Source organism: Dinoponera quadriceps, unplaced genomic scaffold (genome assembly GCF_001313825.1).
Source record: "Dinoponera quadriceps isolate SergipeBrazil2010 unplaced genomic scaffold, ASM131382v1 scaffold616, whole genome shotgun sequence".
NCBI classification, from domain to species: Eukaryota; Metazoa; Arthropoda; class Insecta; order Hymenoptera; family Formicidae; genus Dinoponera; species Dinoponera quadriceps.
In genome coordinates, this window is record NW_014555184.1 from 119,252 (window position 1) to 135,763 (window position 16,512).

Sequence of the window (16,512 nt, forward strand, 5' to 3'; positions counted from 1 at the left end):
CTGTTCAGTTTACCCGAGGACTCCGTTCCCGCGAGTTAATCGAGGAGGCACGTTCGTCTGGAACCATCAAGGCCGCGAATGTGGGTGGACGTATCTTCCGAGAATCGGCGAGCTGATTTCGTGCCTGCCGCCATCGCGAGGACGACGTAGTCCGACCGACTAGACGTGAGAACCGGTGACGTTAATTAACGTTACGCCGTAACGCGTGAAGAGATACGCAGCAGGTAGATTTTATCGTCGGTCATTACGGTTAGAATACGACCCGGTCCGCGAGCGATACACGACGACTCCATTAAACAAACCGGAGCAATCCTTGCAAGGAACGTCGCGACTCCTCTCCTCCGTCGGAGTCGTTAGAACGCGAGTCGAAAAACAGGAGGAGGGAAAAGAGAGAGAAAGAGAGAGAAGGAACGTTTCGGTCGCGACATATCTACGCGTCTTCCCGTCGTTTTGCTCCTCTCGTCTCTTCATACCTTCCGCGTATCGATCGCGAGTCATGCGGGCTTGTTTTGCAATTGCCTACGCTCGCGCTCGCGCGGTGCGCGCCAATGAAGATGGCGGACTACGATAATTTATTAACTAGTCCGGCGAGTCCGATCCCCCCGGCACCCGTTGAAACCCGGCCGACTCGTTTCTCGCAACAAAATGCAAAAGCGCTCTCGCGGCTTTCGAGCGGAAAACCGCCGCGATCCGGCATTTCCGCGCGACTGAATTTGTCCGATCGTGAGTGGACGAACCGGCGAGCAACCGAAATCGTTGTCCGTAACGCCGGCCGTCGAGATCGCTTCAATTCGCGTCGCAATTTCGCTCCGGTTACAACCCCTCGAGTAAGAGTCCGCGCGTCCTCTCACTTTTTGATCAGAAACGGCTTCCGCTTTGTCACTAGAATGTCTCTATCTATGAAGGGTGTCCACAATTCATCGAGTACAATTGAGATTCATCTTATTATATGCAATACTATTTACTATTATTTGCTAATTATAATAATTATAAATTATACTATAATTTATTAATAATTTCAAATAATGAGCCAGACTGATGAGTAAGAACTGCGATCCGTCCGCTTTTATTTGAGGGACTTTGCATGGAAAAAAATTAGTCTTGAATCAAGAACAAGTATTCTCACATATAAGCAAGAATACTAGAACCTTGTTACAAGATTTTTAGTCTTCGAATCGAGTCCAAATAATACTCGCATCGACACAAATTCAATTGAATCGAGACTAAGAGTATCCTAAGAAAATTGCGATATTCCTGCTTATATACGTGAGAATATCTATTCTTGATTTAAGATTCATTTCTCTCCGTGTAACCGGACTGCACGAACTTCTGAAAGAGAAACGAACGTCCATTGGACGTCTTCGAGACATCTTCTGGAAGTTCGTGCTATCTTAGTAGCCCCGGTCGCGTCGTCATCGTTTCGAGGTGCCGCGCGCGGATCGAGGCGCGCCCGCCGGGCTATCCGAACGAACACATGGCGAACGCGAAAGGGGAAATGACAGTAGTATAATGATCGTAATAACGTTCCCGCAACAGCGTCCACACACGGCAAAGAGCAAAGTTCAGCGTGCGCCCGGCCGTTGTTACGTGAAGCTCCGGCTCCTTCGCTCTCGGTTTCTTTCCCGCGCCCGGATCGCTCGAAGGCGCGCCGCGAAACACGCGCGTCTCTCGTTTGGCTCGTCGTGGAAAATTTCTGTATCGTTCATATTGTATCGTGTTGGCCGCTCCACTTTGAAGATTATTTCTTGCGATTGTCACGCACACGAGCAAAAAATCGGCCGCTGACAAATGGCCGTCGGAGTGGCCGATCCGGCAGCGCACGCGGCGGTATATCCATAATACATCAGCTGGCATTTTTTATCATCCGTCGCCAAGGTGTATCTCTCAGGTGTGTTTTGCATTCGTAACGAATTTAGAGCCGGCTCGCGTGCGACGTTCTCATGAACCGGTACGAGATGCGTGCGCGCGCGCGCGCATCACGAGGAAACTGCGCGAGGAACGCACGCTGGAGGAAAGATGCAGCGCGCCTGGCAACTATGTACGCCGCTGACAAGCGACGCTTCGAGTAATCTCGGCGTAATGGAATGCATAAAATTCATAATTGCATAGTGCGGACGTTTATACGCTATACTTAAGCCTTTATGTAAGTACGTGCGCGCTCTGTCGCTCGCTCGCTCGCTCACGCGCGATGGACGCCTCGACGTCGCCGCTCGAGAGAGAGAGAGAGAGAGAAAGAGAGAGAGACGCTCGATGTTGCATAGTGGAACGCGTAAACATCTCGACCGGCGAGCAGACGTCCGGAGTGGCATCCGTCTGTGAAACCGATACGACGAGCTTGGAAGCGTTTTCCAGCTGCGCCTTTTCCTCTATGCCCTCTCTTCGTGAAAAACACGAGGAATACGAAAGATCCGTCGGGATTTGTTTTTCAACTTCGCGTTCGACCTCGTATCGCGGATGTCTCGTTTGTTAACGCGTTGACTGCCACGGTGATTCTCAGCCGAACTGACGCCGCGCTCTGAAATCTTCCTTTCCGACGCTTATATAATTGTTTCATTCTGAAGGCAGAAAATACAATCTAGTTCAGCTAAAGAGAACGGACTTGGAGGTCATGTCAATTCGGGAGATGCGCGTTGCAGCGTTGAACGTGGCCGCGTGGTTTTTAATCTGACATCAACGTCAAAAGGGCTCGTGTTCTCAACTTATTTTTACTAATAGAAGTACCTTAAATGTGGCTTCTCAGCCAATCAGGTGGTTTCTAAGTCGACCTTGAGGCACTTTTATCAGTGAAAGCGAGCTTAGAGTGTGGAAAAGATGGATTTTTACGTTACGTTTTAACACGTTTTAACACGTTGACTGCCACGGAACTTTTCACGATTCTGGTCTAAGAAGCCAATTTGATTTAATCGAGTAATGAAACGACGAGATAACTCGTAGTTGGCGTCCTGGGCAAGTAAACAACCTACGAAATATCTCGTAGTTGGCAGTCAACGTGTTAAATTACAGAACTTGTTGTACCGTAGTTTTTTTTTATAACGTATCGATTACATCCTTTTACTTTTATGACTCTCATAATTTAATTGTTCCTCCCCTTGTTAAAATTTAGGAGCGGACAGGCCCCTCTTGATTACGCTCGTGTACCGTTTATGAACCACGTGTAACGTTCACTTCGGAATGACGATTCTCAAGGAGAAACAATGCAAAACTGACATTGTTTAAAATTCAATGCTGCTGTAACCTTCTCACGTGTTCCCAGTAACGACTTTGACCAAATGATCCACTTTGACATTAAAACGAGCAGAAAAAGACATCTCAACATCGCCGCGTCTTATCGATTTACGTAAAAAAAAAAAAACAAAAAACGCAGCCTATTTTACGTAACATAGATTAAACGCACAGTCAATACGAAGCGAACGAAGTGAGTCCGCGAATATATTCGCTCGCTGGTCGCGCTTGTACGCCGTATCTTTGGTAATTGAAACTTCAGTGGAACACTGAAGCAATCACTGGGAACCGGCGGGCGGTCAACGTGTTAATTAACGATCCGCTTGCATTGGGAAAATTCGCATTAACGCTCTCTCGCATTTCGCAGGGTGTGTTCGCCAGAGGAAAGAGGAAGAGGAGGAGGAACGTCCAGTCAACGTCGGAGCGCGTAATAACGCGCCCGATTTCGCTCGCTGTGGCCGATTTGCTCGGACACCGCTCGGATTCATCGCTCGCTCTCGTCGGGGCCCTTAACGGTCCGATATCATGCCCGACACGGTGATTCGTAATGGCGAGCAATCGGCCGGCTAGGAAATTCTCGAGCCGTGACGTAAAAGATAGCAGCCCGAGGGCGTGTTTCTTCGGCACGGCGCCACCAATGCCGGGGCTACGCTTATTCGCGCACGAGCGCGAAACGAACACGCGTCCCACACGCCGCGTCTCCTCATCCTACCCGTTCCGGCGGCTTCTTGCGTCAAGTTCACAGCGGAAGGAGAGGTGAGGTGATTTGCTAGAATAGAAATCGAGACGACTCGGGGGATACTTAACACATCGCCCATGTCGCGCGGGGACGTCTCCTCGTTTCAACGAAACGTCGACCAGCCGTTCCCGCTCCCGATGATTCCGAGGCAGAACGATCGTTCTTATCTTTAGATCTTATCGCACCGATTTCTATAATACAAAAACCGTAAGATTATCGGGCTACTATTCGCAGTCTGCTTCTTATATTTCAGATCGTTCATCTTCGAGCGCTCCGTAGCCAATGAGACGAGCCGTACAGCATCTCAGCAAGACGACTTTTAAATTCAAGATCCGCTTACGAATGATTATATCATCCCAGGTCAAGATTCGTTGTTGTCCCCACAACCGAGGAATGTACGGTATTCGAGGAACCTGAGCGAAGGCGCGACTCGCGCGGTTGACAATGTGTTAATTTACTTAACAACTCAATTGTCGGGCTGAACGCGCATGATTGTTCCCGAACGAGCAAGATTAAGCCGCTAAGCTCGCCTTCTACTCACAGGAGAGGAGGTAACGGCGCTCTCTCTCTCTCTCTCTCTCTCTCTCTCTCTCTCTCTCTCTCTCTCTCTCTCTNTCGTGGTCTCCGGTGTGGATTCAGCTTCAGGACGACTCTACCTTAATTCCCGGCTGTCTACGATTTTAATTACGGACGTGCTCTCCGGTCGGCAGAGAGACGAGATACGAAGAAAGAGAGAGAGAGAGAGAAGGAGAGGGCTCTTCGCTGGCGGCTTCCACGTTTATTCGATGTGAGCCGGCGGCCGCCGCGCAATTACCTTTATTCACCTCGATCTACATTGTTCCCGAGGTAAATGGCGATTGAATCTTGATTGGAGCGCGTCGCCGAGCTTCCTTGCCTAGGCGAGGAAACGGTGAAAGAGAGAGAGAGAGAGAGAGAGAGAGAGAGAGAGAGAGAGAGAGAGAGAGAGAGCAAGCAAATAAAGCCCCCCTCGGCTGCTCGGATAACCGTTAGTAAAACCGTAGTGTGAATAATCGTACCGTCTAAAACGCACCGTTGAGCAAACGACCGGCATTCGTTGCGCCAGCTTTCGGCTCTCCTCTCATCTCCGAGCAGCGCCGGCGAACAAGATCTATCGGAGTGTTTTCACGATACATTTTGCGCCCGGGGGGAATTAATAGGCGCGCTCACGCCAGCATTAACGAGCATGCGAGTCGCCAAACGAGTCTCCGTTTATCACACGTTCGATTGATTATTTCCCGATATCAGCGCCGTCTCTCTCTCTCTTTCTCTCTCTTTCTCGCTCGCTCTTTCTCCTCTTCTTCTAAGCCGCGTGAGAACGCAATAAAGCCGCGAAGCGGTCGCGTCTCAAGGCGGCCGGAGGACACGCGATTAATATTGAGATGCTTTTTTTTCTGTTCTCTACTCGCGTTTCAGCTCGTGCTGGACGCGCGCGCCTGCTCTCGCGACTAACACCGCTCCGGTCGCACGATTTCGTCTCGCAGACTCTCGATGGATCAAAGAGGCCGGCGAACGGAGGATATTTTTCATATTGAGATATCGGATTGATGTTATCTCGATATATTTAACGTTGACTCGATATCCGATTACATGTGCGTAAATTTTACGATGACGCTTGTAAGTGTTAAAATAACGCACACACTTGATACTTCAGTGTCAGTTCGCTGGTTAACATATTATGGAATGTTAATAAGAAATATTGAGATGTTAATTTTGTGCTGATTTTTTAGATTATGTTTATTTATTCACGGTTATATGATGATACGGTGAAGATATTTTGGATACTTGTGGTAGAACAATATACAGTTATAACATAGTTAGTAAGATACAAGTAGTAGTTAGTAAGATAGTAAGATACAAGTAGTAGTTAGTAAGATAGTTAGTAAGATACAAGTAGTAATTAATTTAAAAATCACGCAGAGAGGAAGAGGGATAAGGGAAGGCAAGGAAGGGAAAAAAAGCCGCGCTAAAACAGTCTAGATTCGGCGGTGGCGACGTGCAGTGAAAGCAGAGACGAGTTTGAACTTACACACATACACACACACTTAACGTTGGAGCTTGAGCTAAATCTAAAAACTCAACGCTGTATTTGCGACGAACGAGACAGAATGATGCGGAGGACTTGAGCAAACAGCGATCCTCGAAGAGGGAACCGAAGTTGCAAGCGTAGCGCAAACAACCGCCGCGGAGTAGCCGCGGACGATCCGACCGTATTTAACGTCCCCGTTTCCCGGCCATCTGACGCCGCACCGCCGCATTCCCGGCCTTTTAATCCGATTGGCATGTGAGAAAATATTCGGTTTTTACAGGTATAAATCCAGCCGTTGGAGCCATTGGCATTTAATTGGTATTTACCTGGATAGTTCGCTTCGCGTATGCCGATGACCCTGACATTTACCCGCCGCTGCATTTTGCATGTGTTACGCGCATACTCGTTCTTAAAGCGCCGTTCACATCGCGCGGCGACCAACGCTGTCGAGCGCGCGGTTTCGATTTCGCCTTGCGAGACCGAGCGAATTCTCAGCCCGAATTAATTCCGCAGCGCAACGGCGAGGTTAAAACAACACATTTTCTACTGCCTCGATTACCATATTATGGATATTAATTTTACGTAAATTTTTCGTATAATATTTGGGTTACTTTTCAATTCATGTGCACTTTGTGTTAAATTGACACTGAAATTTGATAGGATCGTTTGGGGTATGCGAAATTTGTTGTATTTGGCGTGAAATTTTTCACCGTGTGAGCTTCGCCAAATTCGTCCGGGACGAGACCCCGGGTAGATCTGTTCTGTAACTTTTAACGACAGTGTCATTATCGTCACGTAGGTATAATAATGGCGGAAAAACCGCGTAACGATAACGATACTATCGTTAAAGTTACAGAATAGGTTTGCGGAAGCAGATCGTGTCCTAGACAGGAAGCGAACGCTAAATACGTCATTCTGATTTTGAAGTTGAAACGAAGTCATGCGCGAGGCTCGTATGAGCAAGATTAAATTTCGAAATTGGCCACAGTTATAGAAGGATCCAACCCAGAAAATTATGATTCTTCAGATTTTGTTATCGATGGATAGTCTTTCCACATGAAAAAGATTCGAACCTTATGGGCGCTTAAAATTAATTAAAAAACAGCTTTTATTTCCTACTAGTTGTACCATTTTTTTTATCAGTCGTTTCTGCTCGTCTTTTTAAGAGTTGAGCTTATCAACGAATACCCTTAAGGCTCCGGAGTAGTCGCTGCAACTGTTCTTGTTTAATGACGTCAGAAGCGAGAAAACGCGTGCCAAAATTTTTTGTGTCACGTTTTCAAATAAAAAGATGTATCTGCAAAATAACATTTACTATCGATTCAGCAAGCCTGTAAAATTGGACGAACACTTTCCTCTTGTTCGAACAATCGATAAATAATGATGAAATTAATATTAATATTGGCAAAATCACGGGGAGAGAGGCTAGAAAAGAAGGCTCCATGTCAAGTTAATTTTGCTTTTTAAATCATGTGTAAAATTTTCATCTCCATTTTTCGGAAAAAAAAACATTCCACACGGATTCAATCTTTCTTGCATAACTATGGCCAATTAAAAAGAAGCGTTAGCGCATTTTTTCGTCATACGTCCGGAACAAGGACCCAGATACCGCACAGGGTCATCCTGGTTCCTGTAATCGTAAATTTCGAGTTATCGCAGCCACCTGTACCTGCGAGTCGCAGCAAATCTCGGAACGGGAAGCGCTAACGACTGAGCGCTCGCATCTCAAGCTGGATTCTCGAGAGCGGATTCATCGTCTTTCTGCTTCCTGCTTTTCGCAGATTACATGCTCTCAGATGTCCATGATTTCACGTACTTGATGCGAGCGAGTGCGCGCGCACTAGCGTAAATATGATTCGTTGCAACGCGCGCGTTTACACGTGCCGCGCGATCATGTCCACTGCGGTGGAAACCTGTTTAAAGCGCAAACATTGAATCACACAAGCTGTGCTCGTGCGATTGCGTCGTTACGCCGGCCTGTTGTTGCGTTTGTCCATGATTTGAAAGTATCGCGGCGAAAGTGATTTTAAAAGATCGCCTTTATTTATAGATCGCGTTCGCCGCCGCCAAGCGTCCGATCGCTCGGTTTCTCAACGATTTACTGAAGTTTTCGTTCCGTTACATAAATCTCTCTTCTCCATTTTCTCTCTCTGGCACACCTCAGGATGGGCCGTGAAATCGCTATTTCTCAATCCTATGCCTTTTAATATATGCTTCAGTAAGATTTCACATTTTTACTTTCATTATTATTTTTTTTTTTGTATTTTACTTTGATATTTTTCTGTTTTTTTTCCAGAATTGTATCTGTATATATTTATCTGTTTTTTTTTCCAGAATTGAATTTTCATTTCATCAATACTTACAATCTGTATCTATTCGTGTATCTATTGGTTATTGACGCTTAAGAGGAAGGTGGGAGGGGAGGGGGATAAATAATCCCTCTCTCTCTCCCTCTCTCATTCTCTCTCTCTTTCTCTCTATCGGCTCTCGCTCGCTTTTCGTTTCGAAATTGGACATTCAACAGGTGGCGTAAAGTCGACGTCGCGAACTCTCGCAACTTCCCCGGTGCCGCGGTAGGCGCGCTCTCCCCTGGAAATGTCACTCCCCGGATCACGCGGGAGAGGCGTGCGGGGTTTACTTCATTTTCAAGGATTTCGCGATCGCCCGGCCGTGCACGCGAAGAGGTGTTCGCGATGTCCATGCGAATCGAGTAAGTGCGAGTCCCCCCGTTGTTGTTAACTTGGGAACGCCTCGGGGCGCCGGAGAGGTTCCTTCAGCCGAGGTGGGCCCCTCGGCTTGTCGGAAGGGGCCCGTATGCTCGCGTTATTTTCTCGCGGCGAGATAAGATCGGCGCCGCTAAAAATAGCGCGTGTACACGCCGCACCGAGGACGCCGTCGCCGCCGAGCGTCCGCTGTTCGGGGTGCGGAGGTACCGAAAATTCACGAGCGAGCGAGCGGAGGAGCACCGTCAGGATCGACCGTGGGGACGAACGTGGCTCGAGGGGCGGTGTTTATCGTCAGATCTGATATCTAAGATCGTCCTAAGGATGTATTGTCCATTAAAGTTAAGTTAAAATAATCTGAAGAATTAGGAAAAAGTTGCAAATTGACCCACATTGCGTTTAAAAGTGATACTAAAAGTTGGGCTCTGAGTCTGAGCGAAGAGTTATTCAATTTTAAAGGAAAGATTGTAAGGCAAAATGAGTTCGACAAGAATTCGATGAAACTTGCGCTGGATATATATTGAAGTATTATTTAACTTATTGCTCGTGCAATTAGGAAAATATCGATCACTCCAGAGCTGAGATATTTGTAACGAAAGTTGACACTTTTTATACGTGTCCTTTGAAAGATTAGCGTGGTATTTTCAACTTTTACTTTTAATACTTTTTAAAAATACAATTTTGATGAAAAAACTATTATAGTGTCAAGGACTAATATGCAGGCATTATACACCAATTTCAGAATTATTGATCATTTTGTTTCAAAAATACATTAAGCAAACATATAAAGTTCATGAAACTCCACGAGTGATGTATAGCTCGTCCCATTGGCTTCCCGGGGCGTCTGAAGATGAACTTGAGACGGCCTTACATGTAAGATCTTGGAGTTGATTATGTATGTCTCGCTGATTTCCCTCGTCTCTCGTATTTTCAGTTCGTCCGAATAATCGCTTGCGATTAGCTGTACACGAAGCGAAGATAAAATAACCGTACGACGACCGTCTGATACCATCCGGCGCGAAATTACCTGTCGAGCGACGATCTCACGTAAGATGTATTGCATTTTCATCACGGTGAAAGTTACCCGATCAATTCACCTTTTTTCTCCTTTTACAGTTCTCACTGCGCATCGAGACGCAAAGTCGATTCCCTCGCTATGATACCCGTCGAAGAATGCGGAGCTTCGCGGGGTTGGTCCGGCTGCCTCGACCTCACAGCACCTTTTTCTTCGTCTTCCGCCTCCTCTCTTTCACCACTACTTCATCTTCGTTCACGCACACGTGTGCTTGCACCTACCACACACACACACACATACACATACGTGCGCAAACAAGCTGTTGATCGTTTTACATAACGAGAAAAGATACCGCAAGCTTTCACGAATGCTATCGCGCCATCATCATCGGGAACGCGGCGGAAGGAACGCAACGGGAAACAGGACGATATTGTTTTTACGAGAGAAAAGCGCTACCGCGAGCGAAGTTATCGAAAATGAAGTATAGCGCGACGAGAAGCCCGCGCTCGCGGCGAAGGCCGCGACAAGGCCGCTTGTTTCTTCGTCGCCTCGTCTCCTACTCGGATCATCCGCTCAGCGAGACTCTGGTGAACGTCGTGCAACTGCGCGACAATCTGAAAAATATTTTTGAGTAATGATCCTCGCGAGAGACAGATAGATAGAGAGATAAAGAGAGAGGGAGGGAGGAGGGAGGGAAAGGGAAAGAGACCTGAAAAATAATAATCGTGACGCACGTTTGCAGGCGAGCGAGGAAAGCTGAAGTCCACGTCGGCGGCAGCTTAAAGCTCAAGTCGCCGTCAATGCCGTCGACATCGAGACGCGAGAAGAGAGAATTTCACGCGCGAGGAGCAATTTTCGCGTCGAAATCGCGGCTCGTCGCTCGAATCGATACCGGTTTCCTGAGACCGTCGAAGAAGCAGCCGGCTCTCCGTGAGTCTCACCATCGTTCCTGACTTCCGACTATCGATATCGGCGACGAAGACAACGACGACGAAGACGACTCTGCGGCGAACGATTCAGCGATTTGCGTCACGCTAACTCGAACACGAGCGAGCTCCGACACCCATGAACGTAGGCGCGGATTTTTCCATAAAACGAGTCCCTCGACTCGCGGATGCTCAACCGCGTATCGGGATCAATGACACACGCCTGCAGATTCTCCCGCAGGGGTGTGTATCCTCCGCATGCGGCGGCGGCGGTAGTGCGCGTGGCCTGTAGAGAATTCCAAGCCGCCCGCCTTCCTCGACTTCGCGCGCGCAGCAGGACCTACTGGTTTCTATTTATACACCGCCGGAGACCTTGCGGACGCTCTCTCGCGCTTATGAACGCCGCCGCCGCCGCCGCTGCGCGAACGTCTCGCGACGCCAGCTCGAATTTGCCACATTGTATCGCACTTCCCCGGCGAATGCGAGGCTCAGCCTCGGTCTGAAGTCGATGGATAAGATGCCACGATCGGTTGAGCGGCGTGAGAGAGATGTGAGAGAAACGTATGTATTATTCCGCGAAAGACTATATATANCATGCGTATTTCTCTACGACTTTTAGCGCGCTTGCGCAAAATCGAGTATTCTTCTTTTTCTTCTCTTTCTCTCCTTGAGAACTTGATAAGTTACTGTTTACTTCGCATCGCTTCTTCCGCCTATATCTCTTTACCTGTGGTTTCTGAAACTTTGAATATCAAATTTGCTTATACACGATTATATATATAAATTAATTCTCGATGGAATTTGTTGTGCGCAAAAGTCGCGCACACACACATACATACAAACAGAGATACACACACGACAAACACCGCTTTGAAAGCATGGATTTTTTCCTCTCTGATTTACATACCGGTAGATCACGGTGCAATTATGTTCTAACGAGTTATTCAATGTTGAGGCGGAAAACGTTCTCTCGACTTCGATCGCTCATTGAGAGTGAGCGAAATGGCGTCCTAAGATCGTTAATAGATAAATAAATAGCACAGAGCTCATATTTTTTATATTTTTAACATGAATAAATTCTCCATAGACATAAATATTTTGTTCATTATATTTTAATATGTAAGACGAGTAAATAAATATATTGTCCATAAAAATCGGCAAATCGAATTTTTCGATTGCCATAGGTAAGCAAATTCAACAAGCTGTATCTTCGAATATAATTCAGATAATGAAATGGTTCAAGAAATAATTTACAGATTGAAATTTCTGGTTTTCAATTTCGTTATTATTGAATAAAAGGTGTAATTAGTTTCTACTATGTTAGGCGTATTTAAATGGAGATCTGCCAAATGTCGAAATTTTTTATCAAGTTTTTCGTGTTGCACCGTGTAAACGAGAAGTAGAAATATATAGATTATATAATTTGAAAGCAAAAACCTTTCTCTTTACTTTGCATTCTGGCGAACTGCAGTGCGACATTTTTTCACTAAGTTATTTAATAATAAGATGGAAATGGAATTGTGACTTTGATTGTTCGCAGCAAGAGAGCCAAACAATATACGATGTTCTCTGAACAATGAATAAGTAGCTTAAAATTTGTTCTTTACAAGGCATTTATTAAATTTTTGATAAAGATAAATTTTCAGAGTGAAAACTCAACTGAAACATGAGGTTGAAAATTGGACAGTCGCCATTTCTCATTTAAATCGATATACCATAACAATCAACAATATTGACGCAATAAGTTTAATATTCCCGAAAAGTAGAGATTTGAAACTTGAAAAAGTTTCTTGAACGATTTCTCTATTATCATGTTTACCGAAATTACAGTCTGTTGAATTTTAACCATATTCAATATAAGGATAAGGGCGGCTGACCATCCGTTGGGTGATTCTATTTGAGAAGTAAAAGAGGTGCCTGATTTTACTATTTAGTTGTACCACTTTCTCGAATCCTCGGTAAATCAGGAGCGACTCGTAGCGGAAACTTTAGAACTAAAAGTCGACGACACACCCAGTTTATCCAAGATTCAAACCACGTTCACCAAGTCTCGAACCCTCCTATCGAACGAATTTCAGTTCGACGACGATAGATGGCGCCAGGCAGTCTGTTAACGTCGAATCTAAATTTAATCATTAATTTATCGAAAATTAAGATGAATTCAGCGAAATTTTCGAATACGGGTCAAATATTTTTCAATGTGGTTTTATCATATTTAATTACGTGGCAATCGATAGACATGTTACCTTGTTACCAAAAACGTGTAGACCGATCGCTTTGTAATTAAATACAATTAAATTAAATTAAAAAAATATTTGACACATGTTTCAGCAAATCGCCGAATTCATCTCAGGTTTAAAGACATTAATTATTGCAATTTGACTCGACAGCTAACGGACTGTCTGACGCCATCTAGCGGTATCGAACTAATATTCATTCGGCAGAAAGGTTCGAATCTTGGCTAATATGTAGGCGATTGAAAGCAAACGAAATTCCTGTCAATGATGTTATTGACGATTGACTGTCGCAATAAGAATTACAATCGACTAACAACTAATGTAGAACGACTTTAACGTAACCGACTTTGCTGGAAAACTCATAATTTTTAGTTCTAAAATCTCCGCTACGATCGCGTCATAGGGATATTAAACTTATTGCGACGCAACTTGATAAACTTTACAAAAAATTTTAACATTTGACGGACTTCCATTTAATTCGTGTAATATTACAAAACTTACTTAGAACTTATATTCAATAATATTTAGGAAAACTATAAATATCAATCTGTAAAACGGATCTTGGACGATATCGTTATTTTAATTATTATTTAAATTATGGCCGTTAATCTTTTGCCTATTTGCGGAGGCTGAAAGAGATAATCTCTTCATTTTTGCGTATTTATTTATTTGATACATATATTTTTACATTTATTTGTTATTGATAAATCCCTCTAAATTCTTCTAAATCCCTATGAACTGTGTAAACAAACAACAGCGTAACGTCATTGGTTGCATTCAGCGAACACAACGGTTGCACAATTCTTGAGTAATTCGTCAAGATAATTGGTTTAAATTTAGGGATCTAATAGTATAAACCAATAATCAGTGACTGCTCATCTATCGTTTTTTTCGCTGAACGTATCTGCTTCTCCTGAAAAGTTTTTTTATTACATTTCTTGCACCCGTGCAGAAAGTTCAGCTGAAAAGGACAGAACTATCGATCAGTGTGTGGGATTTGCGTTTCAAGCTGTTTCAACGCAGGAGATTTCGCGGTAGTATCTATTTCCCGCAACATTTATTCGCACAGACCACAGAACGACAACAGAAAGCACCATGTCGAAGGGAATAACACAGATTTTTAACTCGTTCCAAGATTATCTAAACAACGAGCAGGGAACACGCGAGGTACGTATTCAACGTTCCTCGAATAGCCATGCTTTTTAGGTTGCGCCAAATGCCAGATTGTCAATGTCGCGTTGAATGAAATGTCGAGCGACACGACGGGCGTCCTGTCATTTTAAGCCAAAACTACCGCAAAGCCGAATGAAGTCGCGAATTCGCGCAACAAGCGCGTTTTCCATAGAGTCTTTCATTCGGCGCTCTTTGCAGGTTAGTTTGTGTTTACATACGTAGGGTATCATTGACCTACCAACACGCATAATCGTACCTCCCCCCCCCTCCTCCTCTCTCCTTCCCGTTCACCTCTTTGTCTTTCTCTTTTACTTTCTCCCTTCCGAAGCATACGGGTTTGCTCGTTAGAGGAATGTAAATATTATTCTTAAGCAAGATATCTATATTTAACTGTGAAACTGAATCGTGCAAGGTGTATGAGAACAAATACTGGTTGTTGCAGGAGATACGTGTTATTGTCAAGGAAATTGAGAAGAATGCCAGAGATATTTTAATAATATTGCAGAACATTCACAATGTAGTAACATCTAAGGACCAGGAGGAAATAAGTATGTTTCTAACAACACGTATCTCTTATCTGTTTCAAATTTATATCATCTAATGACCAAATGATGGCTTATTATTGGTTTATTATTGACAATGGTTTGTTTTATTATTGATAATTTACAGTTATAATAAAACACTGCGCGCATGCGAGGGAACTGTTCGAAGAAGTGAGGAAGCAGTACGCGAGTTTGACCGCGTTGGTACCAAATGATCAGTATTATCGTTTTCACGACCAATGGCGTTTCGTCACTCAAAGGCTGTGCTTTTTAGTTTCTCTAGTGATATATCTAGAAGCGAAAATTCTGGTCACCAAAGAGACTGTTGCTGAAATATTAGGAGGTAAAATATGGGCATATATTTATGAATCGTCCTGTATGCGTAAATCCAATTATATTAATTTAATAATTGTGTCCCGCTCTCACACAGTGAAAAATAATAGAGAGGATGGCTTTCACCTGGACCTTGAGGATTATTTGCTGGGTTTGCTTCAGTTGTCCGCCGAATTGGTACGTACTTCTCATTTCCTCATCTGACAATTTCTCACTGACGGTCCGCGCCAACGGTGTTTCCTTTTCAGAGCCGTTTCGCAGTAAATTCCGTCACAGGTGGCGATTACAATCGGCCGATAGAAATCGCGCAATTCCTAAACGAACTGAACGCTGGCTTTAGACTTTTGAACTTGAAGAACGACATGTTGAGGAAACGTTTCGACTGTCTCAAATATGACGTGAAGAGAACTGAGGAAGTAGTGTACGACCTGACTATCCGTGGCCTGAAACCCGCTGCTGCGTCCGCCTCTCCGAGCCGGCCTACTGACGAAACCGTCTAGATATTCCTTCTATATATTTTTTAATTTTTTTTTCACACTAACGTACCTCCTGCGTAATCTTACATAATTTACGATCGCATAAAGTAAGATTTTCACACGTAATAGATAATATATATGTATAAACATTTACATACGTTTAATAAACGTTCTATGTGTTCCATAAGATGCTTCTTGCTAATCTTCCGTCTACCGGAAGCTACCGACGAGATCGTCATGGATCTCGTGGAAGAGTTCAAAGTTTGCCGTAAAAATTCACCTCGTAATCATTAAACGAGTTTTCGGACATGGAGTGAGATCTTCGCGAAAATCAACAGGCTAAAATTAAGACGAGCGCACTTTCTGGACGTTTCCCTTGCGCACGTGGCTTGAGTAATTTATAGCGAACGCAACTCCCCCCAAGGTCTCCCGCGTGTGTCGCAGCAGCGTGAGAGACCGCGCGTGTCCCACCGTTCGCGTCCCAGCGCGCTCTGTGCAGCTAAAAAGAACGAACCCCGCATTCATATTCATATGTCAGCGCGCGCGGCAAGAGTGTGGCTGAGTGAGGGAGGATGTCGTAATGGCAGTAGGAATCGAGACACGTGGTCTTCGAGTGCTATCGAGGGTATCGGTGGGATCCGTGAGCGATGGAATTAAAAAATTTGCCCCGGACGTAGATCGAGAGAAATGCCATGTGATACGCCGATGCCTGAATGAAACTTTTGCTAAACACCGGCGGCGACCGACGCTCCGAATGGTAAACACAACGATATTTGTATTTACATAAATATATCTGTTAACATCGTTGGTGGAAAAAAAAATTACACGAGGACAATCGCGCGAAGAGGATCCACCGGAGAGCGAGAGAAAGAGAGAGAGAGAGAGAATCTCGAGAGAAGAGCGCGTTATTATTTTCGAGAGATTTCGAGAAACATCCGGAGGCACGAGGTGTCGCGAAGTGTCTGCAGTTTCCCCGCGGATCCCCGAGAAGTTTCGAGAAGGCTGCTTTTCAAGCGCGGTCGGCCTGCGTGAGAGAGATTGTGGATTTCCTTTGGCGGTCCTTGCGCGAATTCGAACGG

General features: G+C 44.9%; 1 protein-coding gene and 2 long non-coding RNA genes across 4 annotated transcripts in view; 2 read left to right on the forward strand and 1 right to left on the reverse strand.

Moving 5' to 3' along the window:
* Window positions 1-4,937, forward strand: part of LOC106743299 — a 5,481-nt gene extending 544 nt beyond the window's left edge. Inside the window, exons 2-4 of the long non-coding RNA XR_001374349.1 lie at window positions 1-224; window positions 3,590-3,978; window positions 4,215-4,937. The exon at window positions 1-224 is cut by the window's left edge and continues 95 nt beyond it. This is a non-coding gene — a long non-coding RNA (uncharacterized LOC106743299). The remainder of the gene's footprint in view (window positions 225-3,589; window positions 3,979-4,214) is intronic.
* Window positions 4,938-13,558: 8,621 nt separating this feature from the next.
* LOC106743221 lies at window positions 13,559-15,296 on the reverse strand. Its single transcript, XR_001374331.1, has 2 exons — window positions 15,143-15,296; window positions 13,559-13,822 (listed from the first exon to the last, which is right to left on the reverse strand). It is a non-coding gene; the product is annotated as an uncharacterized LOC106743221 (long non-coding RNA).
* LOC106743220 (translin) lies at window positions 13,819-15,620 on the forward strand. 2 transcript variants are annotated; one of them, XM_014616854.1, is made up of 5 exons: window positions 13,819-14,076; window positions 14,525-14,630; window positions 14,752-14,967; window positions 15,055-15,134; window positions 15,206-15,620. In XM_014616854.1, exons 1-5 carry the CDS (start codon window positions 14,005-14,007, stop codon window positions 15,455-15,457), a joined length of 726 nt encoding a protein of 241 aa, XP_014472340.1. In that variant the 5' UTR covers window positions 13,819-14,004; the 3' UTR covers window positions 15,458-15,620. The 2 variants fall into 2 exon arrangements, with proteins under 2 accessions (XP_014472340.1, XP_014472339.1); XM_014616853.1 differs by having other exon boundaries at window positions 13,984-14,280.
* The last annotated feature ends 892 nt before the right edge of the window (window positions 15,621-16,512 follow it).